This window comes from Microcaecilia unicolor, chromosome 5 (genome assembly GCF_901765095.1).
Source record: "Microcaecilia unicolor chromosome 5, aMicUni1.1, whole genome shotgun sequence".
In the NCBI taxonomy this organism is placed as follows: Eukaryota; Metazoa; Chordata; class Amphibia; order Gymnophiona; family Siphonopidae; genus Microcaecilia; species Microcaecilia unicolor.
The window spans coordinates 112,600,231-112,612,660 of NC_044035.1; the positions used below are offsets into that span (position 1 = coordinate 112,600,231).

Genomic DNA, 12,430 nt, shown 5'->3' on the forward strand with positions numbered 1-12,430 from the left:
AACCACTTTGTACCACCAGCAAGGCTCACTGTAGAGAAGTTGAACTGGAAGAAAAATATTTATTGGTTTTAGACAAGTGCTCCGCACAACCCCCTCAAGAACTTCTTGTGAAAAATAATGGTTTTTGGCATTTACTTACCCCCTCCAATGTGAAATCTTTACTACAGCCTTGTGACCAAGGAATTTTATGTTTGATGCAGAGAACAGAGGCATAAGAATCCAAGACTTCCTCAAAGAGTTTGGTCTTAAGGATGCCATTTATGCACTTGCTAATGATTGGAAAGATGTAACTACATCAGCATTAAGAAATGATTGGCACAAACTTTGGCCATCAACAACGTTTGATGAAAATGAACCTACAGATGAAGACTTTGAAGGTTTCCAAGTCAGTGATGAGAATTTGATCGTATCAAACCTCATTGCCTTCGCCAATCTAAGGAACTGAGGACAACTACAAGCCCAGCAGCAGTGACCGTGAAAAAAGCTGGGGAAAGAGCAGCAGCCCAGCAGCAAGGGAAGCTGTGCAATTTGAAAACAGCAGCACAGTGGGAGAGAAGGAAAAGAAGAGGCAAGAAAGCAAAGATGTCAGTACTATCTTGATAGGGCAAGAAGGAAGAGGCTGGTGAATGTTGGGGATAGATTGTGCGTGTGGCAGCTTAAAGGGAAGACAGGAGGAGGAGGAGAAGAGTTTCCAGTGATTAAATAGGGAGCAAGTGTGTGACAGCTCAGTAGTAGATGATGCTCAGGAATGACAACTACATTGCTTGTCACCTGCAGCAGTAAGACATAAGATGGGAGGAAGCAGCACCACAATTACAGGTTTTCCACAATTCTGTGCATAGCAGCAAATTCTGTGGTGGAAGACAGAGTCTATGATAGCTACCAAGCCATCAAAGGAAAGGCCTAATTATAGAGTTTATCCTACTAGCAATACACGTCTTATTCAGCAATAAGTTCATCTTTGGAATCAACACAACATCCTCCCTCCTGTAACTATCTTACATTTCCAAAAGGGAAAGACGGAAGGAAATGGTGTTCTCCAAATATCTTCTTAGACTTACCATCAAACTGTTATTTTGCTCCTGTTTAGCCTCTTGAATCAAAGTGCTAATGCGGCTCAGATAACTGTGATTCTCTTCAATCACATGTGTAAAGTTTTCTCTAAAAATGATAAAATAAAAATAAAAAGACCATTTAAATTAGTGTTTATACAAAGAACATTGTTTCATACCATCATATCTCTAGCCTATATGGTACTGGTATGACAAACAAAAAAAAGTTAATTGTCATACTGCCTGCATGGCTGCAACATCTATGGGTATGTTTTACTTGCTGACTTCACACACATTTTCAAAATAAAGTAAGCACATTTGTCAAAGGAAACTGTACCTACAGACTATTGCATCTCTTTTTTCCAACCAAAAGTATGGAGTCCTTTTACTAAGCTGCATTAAGCAGCTGGAGCAGGTTTCACCACATGGTAAAAATCCTGCAGTAGCTGCTTAACGTAGGTAAGGGCAGTGAAGTGGCTGTGACAGGGGTGGAGCAGAGAACAGCAAGCGCATGGTATAGGACCATGCATTGTTATGATCGTCCATAGTGCAGCTACACTTAACGTAACCTTAAGGGTAGCTAGCACACCTAGTATCAGTGGAGGTTTGCCCCCCGACATCCAATCCCCCCTTCCAACACCCCCACCCAAACACTTAATACCTCATCTCGGGATTAAATTCTACCACATGGCCTAAGTGCCACCTCCTCCCAGATGTGTAACCTTCCCTTACCCTCCCCTCAATCCGGACCCTACCGAGGGGGTCTTCACTGGTAGTTCAATGAGCCTGGGCAAGAGTGGTATCTCTCTGCTCTTGCTTGTGACTGCATAGGAATACAAAATGACCACCAGGATCCCTAGTGATAGACCCGCAATACTACTGGCTAGGAAGCATCATTATTTTACTCCATATAAGATGGACAATTTTCAATACCCCATTTCTACAAGTAAAACATTGTTTTACCTGTGGGAATGGCTTTGAAAAATTAACTGAAAAGGTCTTAGAAACAATACAAAGGTGGATCAAGCTCAGTGGCCAATCCAGGTCAAAAGTACCTGGCAAGGTCTCAAAATTGTAAAACAGATTTCATGCTGCTTATCACAGAAATAAGAAGTGGATTTTCCCCACATCCACCTTAATAATGGTTTATTGGCTTTTCTTCTGGAACTTGTCCAAATATTTTTAACCTGCTACACTAACACTTTTACCACATTCTCTGGCAGTGCATTCCATAGCTTTATTATTTGAGTGAAGGAATTTTCTCTGGTCTGTTCTAAATGTACTCCTTAGTAACTTCATTGTGTTCCCCCTAATCATTGCACTTTTCTGAACTGAAGAAGGTGGCTATGCCTTTGAAAACTAATCAAAAGATTAATTTAGCCCAAGAAATAAGGTATCATCCCACCTTCCCTCCTCATTAGAACTTCATCTTGGTAAGCATACTCAGTCAAAATAATCTGTATAAACTGATAAAATACTGGCAAAGAGAGGAATGTGTGGATGGTCTCAAAAAGAATAGTAGACTACTGCTACTTCAGAGCCAGTGATGGGCCTAAAATGGCACTGAGCATGGCTGCTTGAGGAGGTGAAGGGGCTTGTCTCTCTGTATGTCAAGCTTTCCTTAAACTTCATCAAACATGCTTGCTCCTCTGTTTTGGATCAGGATCAAGACTTGGATTTTTAAGCAGTCTTTCTTTGATCATTGTTTTAGGGCATCAGGACTAGTGGCCTATCCTTCCATTCTTTTGTTTCTCTGGATACATATGCTTGTCTCCTGGATTTTATGTTGTGCTATTCCTCTTCTCCCCTATTATATATCATGTTTGTTTTTGGCAGAACTTAAAATAAAAAAGATCCAGCTAAGATTTATGGTAAATTAGGTTTCATACCTGATAATTTTTCTTTCCATTAATCATAGCTGATCAATCCATAGACTGGTGGGTTGTGTCCATCTACCAGCAGGTGGAGATAGAGAGCAAACTTTTGCCTCCCTATATGTGGTCATGTGCTGCCGGAAACTCCTCAGTATGTCGATATCAAGCTCCATCCGCAGGACTCAGCACTTAGAGAATTACACCCACAAAGGGACACTCTGCCCAGCTCACCACCGCCGAAACGGGGGAGGGGAATAACCCAGCTCATCCCCACACAAGTGGGGGAGGGAATCCGTCCAGCTCATCCCCGCTGAGCGGGGGAGGGACACCACACCCGCCGATGCGGGGGGATCTGGCTTATCCTGCAACCGCAAACCGCGGTAGGAGCTGACTGACCCTAACACCGCCGAAGCGGGAAGGGTACAAAGCTGCCCTACAGCCGCACGAAGCGGGAGGGAGTGCCTGCAGATTTAAATCTCAATCCAGCCCCGGTAAAACGGAGGGGAGAGGAATGCAGCAGCTCACTGTAACACAAACTCGTCTCAACTCTTGAAGAATCCAAGTGAAAAAACTTGAACACGAAGTCTTTCTGAAGTAACTGAAGAACTAAACTTGAACCTGAAATGCAACCAGAATAAAAAACAGTACAGATATCTGGGAGGGGCTATGGATTGATCAGCTATGATTAATGAAAGAAAATTATCAGGTATGAAACCTAATTTTACCTTCCATTTCATCATGCTGATCAATCCATAGACTGGTGGGATGTACCGAAGCAGTACTCACCCAGGGCGGGACATAGCAATCCCTGCATCAGCAACACGAAGCTCCAAACGGCCTCCGCCCGAGCAGCCAGTCAAGCGGTAATGTCCTGGAGAAGGTATGGGGCCGAGCCCAAGTTGCCGCCTTGCAAATCTCTTCAAGGAGACGGACCCGGCTCTGCCATCGAGGCCGCCTGAGCTCTAGTGGAGTGAGCCTTCAGCTGGATAGGCGGCACCTTCCCCGCGGCCACATAAGCCGCTGCAATGGCTTCCTTGACCCATCTGCCACTGTAGGCTTAGTAGCCTGCAGACCCTTACGAGGACCTGCAAACAGGACAAACAGATGATCCGATTTCCGGAAATCATTGGTCACTTCCAAGTATCTGATGATGACCCGTCTCACATCCAGATATTTGAGAGCAGAATACTCTTCTGGGTAGTCCTCCCTACGAAAGGGAAGGGAGACAGAGCTGCTGACTCACATGGAAGCGAGAAACAATCTTGGGTAGGAAGGAAGGCACTGTGCGAATAGTCACTCCTGCCTCAGTGAACTGCAGAAAAGGCTCTCGACAAGAGAGCGCCTGGAGCTCGGAAACTCTTCTGGCTGAAGTGATAGCCACCAAAAAGACTGCTTTCAACGTCAGGTCTTTCAGAGATGCCCTCGACAAGGGTTCAAAAGGCGGCTTTTGCAAGGCTCTTAGCACCAGGTTGAGATTCCACGCAGGCACCACTGAGTGCAGAGGAGGGCGCAGGTGATTAACTCCCTTGAGGAACCGCACCACATCTGGCTGCGAAGCCAGGGAAGCACCCTTCAGGCGGCCCCTGAAGCAAGCCAGGGCCGCTACCTGGACTGTCAGGGAACTGAGCGACAGGCCTTTCTCCAGACCTTCTTGCAGGAACGCCAGCACTGAAGAAATTGGAGCAGTAAATGGAGAAAGTGAAACCTGCTTCACACCACGCTGCAAAGGTACGCCAACCCCTGGCATAAGCAGTAGAAAGTAGAGCGCTTCCTCGCTCTCAGCAGAGTGGCGATGACCTTGTCCTGAGAAGCCCTTCTTCCTCAGACTCTGCCGCTCAATAGCCAGGCCGTAAGACCAAAGGGGGAGGGATCCTCCATCACCACGGGACCCTGATGTAACAGGCCCTGCTCCACTGGCAGTCGCAGAGGTTCGTCCACTGAGAGCCTGATCAAGTCCGCATACCAGGGACGTCTGGGCCAATCCGGACCCACCAGGATTATCCGGCCCGGATGCTTTGCCACCCGGTCTAGCACCCTGCCCAACATGGGCCAGGGCGGGAACACATAGAGAAGCTCTTGTGTCGGCTACTGTTGGAGAAGAGCATCTACTCCCAGGGATCGAGGGTCCCGTCCTCTGCTGAAAAAGCGCGGCACTTGGCAATTGGCCGATGACGCCATCACAGATCTAGGCTCGGCTGGCCCCAGCGCTTCGTGATGCCCAAGAACGCCTGAGCAGATAGCTGCCACTCTCCGGGCTCCAAGGTATGGCGACTGAGAAAGTCCGCCTTGACATTCATGACTCCGGCAATGTGGGCCGCTGACAGCTGTTCCAGGTTCGCTCCGCCCACTGGCATAGATTCATGGCCTCCCTTGGCTAGAGGGGCGCTCTTGGTACCTCCCTGGCGGTTGACATAGGCCACAGCCGTGGCATTGTCCGACAGGACCCGTACTGGCTTCAACGCCAGTACCGGGGATGAACTCCAAAAGCGCCAACCGAATGGCTCTGAGTTCCAGGAGGTTGATAGACCACTTTGCCTCTGCAGGAGACCAGAGCCCCTGCGCTGTCCTTCCCAAGCAGTGGGCTCCCCAGCCCGACCAAGAGGCGTCCGTCGTGACGACAATCCACTCCGGGGTCACCAGAGGCATTCCTGCAGACAACTTGTCTGTCTGCGTCCACCAGCTCAGCGCCTTGCGCACTGCTGGGTCCAAGGGAAGGCGCACCGCATAATCCTCCGACATCGGAGTCCAGCGCTGCAGCAGAGAGTGTTGTAGTGGTCTCATATGAGCCCTGGCCCAGGGCACTACTTCCATCGTGGCCGTCATAGAGCCCAACAGCTGCACATAGTCCCAAGCCCGAAGAGGAGAGGCTACTAGGAACTGGTCCACCTGAGCCTGAAGCTTGACAATCCGATTGTCTGGCAGGAACACTCTGCCCACTTGGGTGTCGAATCGAACTCCCAGATACTCCAGGGACTGAGTTGGACGCAGCTGGCTTTTCTCCCAGTTGATGATCCACCCCAAGGAGCTCAAAAGAGCAACCACCCGGTTCCAGCTTTGCCGCACTCTGCATAAGAGGGGGCTCGGATCAACCAGTCGTCCAGATAAGGATGGACTTGTACTCCTTCCTTCCTCAGGAAGGCCGCGATGACCACCATTACTTTGGAGAAGGTCCGCGGAGCAGTAGCCAACCCGAACGGGAGGGCTCTGAACTGGAAGTGTCGGCCCAGTACTGCAAAACGCAGAAAGCGTTGATGAGGAGGCCAGATGGGAATATGCAAGTACGCTTCCTTGATGTCCAAGGATGCCAGGTACTCCCCTGCCTTCACTGCCGCTATAACAGAGCGGAGAGTCTCCATGCGAAAGTGCCGAACTTTCAAGGCCGATTGACCCCTTTGAGGTCGAGGATAGGCCGTACAGAACCTCCTTCTTTGGCACCACAAAGTAAATGGAGTAACGTCCCTTGCCAAGCTGATTTTTTGGCACCGGAACGACCGCACCCAGGCGGATCAGATTGTTCAAGGTCTGCTGCACTGCCACAGCTTTGACCGGAGACTTGCAGGGAGAGGAGAACGAACCTGTCTCTTAAGGGTCGCAGAACTCTAGCTTGTAGCCGTCTCTGATGACTTCCAGCACCCAAGCGTCTGAAGTTATTGTGGTCCACTCGCCCAGAAACGAGGACAGCCGTCCTCCAATCTGCACTGGGGCGTGGACCAAGGCCCCGTCATTGGGTACGAGACCCTGGGGGAGGACCGGATGGGAGCACCTCCGGGACGGCGGTCTCTGCGAAAGGAATGCTGCTTGGGGGAGAAGTTCCTCTTGAAGGAAGAGGAGCAGAATAGCCCGACCTGCCGGGCGGTACCGACGGGCTTCCTGAAACCGTCCTCTGGAGGGTACCGGGGCGAGTACTAGCCCGAGCCCTGACCTCTGGTAACTTCTTGCCCTTAGACGTGCCGAGATCGGTCACGATTTTGTCCAGCTCGACCCCAAAGAGCAGCTTGCCTTTAAAAGGCAACTTAGCCAGGCTGGGACTTAGAGGCGTGGTCCGCAGGACCAATGTTTCAGCCAAAGCCAGCGCCGCGCAGAGACTGTCTGAGCCATGCCTTTAGCTGAGGCTCTCAAGACATCATACAGCAAGTCTGCCAAATAGGCTAAGCCGATTCCAGGGCCGGCCAATCAGCCCTCAAGGAAAGATCCGAGGGGAAAGACCGCTGCACCATAGTCAGGCATGCCCCTGGCCACATAGGAGCCGCAAATTGAGGCCTGCAAATTTAAAGCAGCCGCCTCAAAGGACGACCTTAAAGCCGCCTCCAATCTTCTGTCTGGGCGTCCTTTAGGGCCGTGCCACCTTCCACTGGCAACGCCGTTTTCTAGTCACCGCAGTGATTAAAGAATCCACGGTAGGCCACAGAAAGGCCTCACGTTCGCCTTCAGGCAAAGGATATAGGCGGGACATAGCCCTAGCCACTTTAAGGCTCGCTTCCCGGGACATCCCATTGAGCCGAAATTAAGGTGTGCATGGCATCATGCACGTGGAAGGTTCTGGGCGGGCGTTTCGTCCCCAGCATAATGGCAGAGCCAACAGGGGCTGAGGGAGAGACGTCCTCCGGAGAGGAAATCTTCAAAATGCCCATGGCCTGCACTAACAGGTTGGGCAACTCCTCTGAGCTAAAGAGCCGCGCTGCAGAGGGGTCATCCGCTCCATCCGAGCGGGGATCCGTCTCCTCCAAGGAATCCGCAAAGGACCGTTGGGAGAACTCAGATACGCTGCCCTCATCTACATCGGAGGAGACAAAGTCCTCCACGGCCTGGGAATCAACCCCGAGGGCGTTTACTTCTGTGAACCTCAACCTCTTTACCAGACGAGGGAGTAGGGCAGCGTTTTGCATAAGGAAGGCCTGATGCAGCAGCAAAATAAACTCGGGGGAGAAACCCCCCAGACTGTGCACTTCCGCAGCCTGGGCAACAGCCCTAGACGCACCCTCAACCGGCGCTCGCAAGAGCGGGGGAGAGACATGCTGCGCATCCAAGATGGCGTCCGGCGCGACACTCCGCAAAGGAGCCGCGCGGGAAGAGCGGCGCTTAACTTTAGCCGCTTTGGTGCCGTCGCCCAAATTAAGGGCGTTCATGGCATTAATGTCTCCAACCTCAAGGGCGGCCCAAGAAGAAGCCGTCCGAGCCGCGTGGCCGGCCAAGATGGGCGGAGGCGAGGAGCGGGGGATGGGCGTTATGGCGGGAAAAACCGCCACGCCGGATGAAGGACCGGGACATTCATCGGTCACGAAACTGGTCACCCAACAAGGGCGAATCAGGCTTTAAGACCCCCCGCAATACCCTCTAGAAGCGCTCAAGCGATCCGGGGAGCGACTCCTTACACCCTCGCCCTCCGACGCCATAAGCCACGTGGAGCTAAATCGGGGATCCCCTGCCCGCTATAAAAAGGTAAAAATTACCTGCTTTCCGCTCCAAGCTGTAACGACTGGTGTCCCAGTGAGTAGCTGCAATGAACGTTTAAAATAAACGTCGAAATAAACGCCTTTAAAGACGTTCAAAAAATTTTTTTTTTTTTTTTTTTTTAACGGAGCCAGCGGGAGGGGGGAGAAAAGGAGGGACCTGGCACCACCAGGTTTGCACTTGCTCAAAAGAGCCCTCAACCCCAGGCACTCAACAAAACCTAAGAAATTAGGCTTGGAGGCCTAGCCAGAGCTGCTGCTGTGTGTGACCACCACCTGCTGAGATAGAGAACATACTGAGGAGTTTTCCGGCAGCACATGACCACATATAGGGAGGCAAAAGTTTGCTCTCTATCTCCACCTGCTGGTAGATGGACACAACCCACCAGTCCTATGGATGATCAGCATGATGAAATGGAAATCCCGATTACAAACCACCATGCTATGATGGCTACTTTTGAATGGCAGTATACCAAATACTAGAAATAAAAATTATACAAAATAATCAATGCAGACACAATGAAAGAAGGTAATGAAATACTCTGCAACTACTAATTTTTCAACATTCTGTACCTTACATTTCTATCTTTTCTTTGAAGTTCTTGGCCCAATAGATATGTACGATCAGGAATAAAAGCAATAGCAGACAGACATCTTTCAACAGACACCAACAGGGACTTCACGGTATACCCCTCGTCTTTCATTTTCAGCCTATAAAACTCCCACTCCCCCAAGAATGAGTCTCTTCCCACAACAAACAAAAACATAAGTAAGCACAGCAATTTCGTACATATTCCCAATACATAACTTACAGAGTGACAATACTTACCTGTAGCAGGCATTCTCCGAGGACAGCAGGCCGTTCATTCTCACATGTGGATGATGCCATCAATATTGCCCAGTACGGAACGCTTGATAGTGTATTACACATGCCTTCCTGGCTGCCACGAGAGCGCACGACCTGCAGTACAATAGTATATCTACCAAATAGGAAACTCCAAAGAGAGGTGGGAGGGTATCTGAGAACATATGGCCTATCGTCCTTAGAAAATACCTGCTGCAGGCAAGCATCTTCACTTTCTCAGAGGACAAGCAGGTCTATAATGCAGGCCTATAATTCTCACATGTAGGAATCTCTAGTTATCAGGCTCACCAAAAACAACCACCACAGGTCAAACAGAACTCACAATGGCAAGTTCAAAAAACTGATCAATCTGAAACTATATACAAACTGTGCGACAGTGCAGCCTGAACAGAATAAAAACAAACCTAGGGGGATAGAGGTTTTTTTTTTGTTACATTTGTACCCCGCGCTTTCCCACTCATGGCAGGCTCCATGCGGCTTACATGGGGCATGTTTGAGTTGGACTCTAGACCCCAAACAAATTTTGCAGAACTGTCTGTCCAAACTGACTATTGTGTTGGGTATCCTGTTCAAGGAAGTAGAAAGATGTGAAGGTGTCAACTGAAGACCACATTGCAGCCTTCCAAAATTTCTTCAATGGAAGCCGACCTCAATTGGGCTACTGACGCAGCCATGGCTCTGACATTGTAAGCCATGACCCTAAAGAGTCAGCCCAGCCTGGGCATAAGTGAATGAAATGCAATCTGCCAGCCAACTGAAAATGGTGTGTTTCTCGATGGCGACTCCCATCCTATTGGGCTCCAATGCACACTGTTGTAAAATCCTCACCAAGTGCTCATGGAGCATAGCCTGGATGCGTTCATCAAGAGAGGCCATCGGGAAAGGCCGGGGTGTCAGGTCAGAGACAGGCTGCTGAACTGCTGGGGTCGAAGCTGTTGCCTCGTCCTAGCTGCGTGTAGACCTGCGCATCCGCACCTCCTGTATGGAGGGGGAGCGGTCCTCCTGGCACTGATGCTTCCTTGGGGACCAAATCCCTCAATGCCCTGGAGCTCCCAGCATTTTGCATCAAAGGGGATCGATGCCAATTTTTCTTGGCCTTTGCCCAATGTCAGTCATTGATGCTCCTTGGTGCTGATGAAGATGACATTGAATCCCCATGTCGTCTCAGTGTCGGATCCGATGCTCACCGGTCCTGGGGGCCTTGCACAGCAGCCGGCGTCGAGGCAGGTGGAGTCCCACTCAATGGATTCCCACTCCCCGTGTCTGACAAGGGTCTCACAACCATGAGGACCGACACACCCAATGCCGGTGCAAGGCTCAAGGATTCAGACTAGACTCCAAAAATTCTCTCTGAGCCTCTTTGGCCAGTTGTGTTCTATTCTTCATACGAAGACAAAGAATACAGCAAGAGGTGGTATGTTCAAGCCCCTAAGAATGGGTGTGCTTGCCAGAGATGGTCCCATTGCACTGCGCACAGTGCTTAATAGCCACTGTGAACCTTCAATGACACGGAAGAAAAAAAACTTCCTTGGCCAAATCAAATGACTCGATGGTGACTTTAAAAAAAGGGGTTAGTCACCACGAAAAGGTGAAAATAAACCCCAACCTTTGATCAGGCCTAAAAGGGCCTACCGAACAAGGAAAATATAAAACAGATGCAGGGGAAAAAAGGCACTAAAATTATAACAAAAAACAAAAAAACAAAAACAAAGGGGACAATGAAGAAAAACTGGGAAAAAAAAATTCTGTAGGGAAGGCATAAAAAAACACTGCTGAAATGCAACCGCATCAGACACAGTGAGGGAGCCACGAAACAGAGCATCCTCTCCTCACAGAGAAAAGACGATGACTGCAGGTCCCGCGCTCTCATGGCAGGCAGGAAGGCACTCGTGCATGTGTGGTGGGAACGCTGTGCATGCAGTTTTAAAGCAGTAATAACTATCAAGCGTTCCACAAAAGGCAACGTGAGAATATGGCCTGTTTGTCCTTGGAGAGCAATCTTATTATAACATAACCTGATTCAAATTTCCCCTCATTTACAAAGAGTGGTCTTATGTTCACAGCGAGCATCTTCTCCATATCATACAAATACCATAATTTGGCAAACTATCAACCATATGAAGCGTCACCCACCTTCTTCCATTCACTCACTAGCACAAGTGTAGCCACACTAAAATATCTGAGAAGAGTATTCTGAGCTAAAGTTAAACCAAGTGCCAACCTGTTGAGTAGGAAATTACCTGGGTCTCAAAACATAATGTATATCCAGTCCAAAGTTGAAGTTTATATTGTATAGCTTTCTGTGGCTCTTATTATTCCAAATAAATTTAAACAGAATTCTGCAAACCAAGTTCTGCAATAGATTACCCATGTGTCATATCCTACCCACTAATGGCTGCTTTCATAAGCTGCTGATTATACACTTACTAGCCGTTGAGCCCGTAAAAACGGGCTGGTATTGGGGTTTTCCTTCCTTCCCCCCCCTCCCTCCCCGTGAGGTCGCCACCGCTACCGTTCCCCCCCCCCCCCCGGAGTCGCCGCCATCCCTCCACCCGGCCCCTCTCTCTCTCCGCTACTAAACTTACACATCCATTCGCCGGAACGCAGCACGCACATCAGCTGAGCTACCGTCGGCCCTTCCTTCTCTGCCTGTGTCCCGCCCTCCTGTGACGTAACGTCAGCGAGGGCAGGACACGGGCAGGGAAGGAAGGCCGACGGCAGCTCAGCTGATGTGCATGCTGCGTTCCGGTGAATGGATGTGTAAGTTTCGTAGCGAAGAGAGGGCCGGGGCCGGGTGTGTGTGGGGGGGGGGGGGGGTAACGGTAGCGGCGACCTCGGGTGGGCGGGGGAGCAGTATCAACCTCGGCGGCGCAGTTTCCCTCTCTGTCCCGCCCTCGTCATCACGTATTGATGCGGGGGCGGGACAGAGAGGGAAGTCTCTACTGCGCATTTGCGAGTGAGTCGGTCACTCGCCGTTTATATGTTTGATAAACTACAAGTCTATTATCCATGACTTCTCAACACTTTTTACTTGGCGTTTCACCGCACGTCTATTGACAAACGGATCCAAAGCTTATGCTAACTTTTGACAAAGGTTTTCCTCAAGACCAACCTTTTGTACAAGGACTTGAGGTATAAATTTCATTGAAGTGTTCTCATATGAGCTCACACATAAGACTGCTAAAGCAG

At 49.7% G+C, this 12,430-nt stretch overlaps 1 protein-coding gene across 1 annotated transcript in view; it reads right to left on the bottom strand.

The window, feature by feature from the left end:
• Window positions 1-12,430, bottom strand: part of CHUK (component of inhibitor of nuclear factor kappa B kinase complex) — a 169,713-nt gene that overhangs the window by 16,252 nt on the left and 141,031 nt on the right. Inside the window, 1 exon segment of the mRNA XM_030203200.1 lies at window positions 1,062-1,161. Coding sequence (XP_030059060.1) covers window positions 1,062-1,161 — 100 coding nt within the window.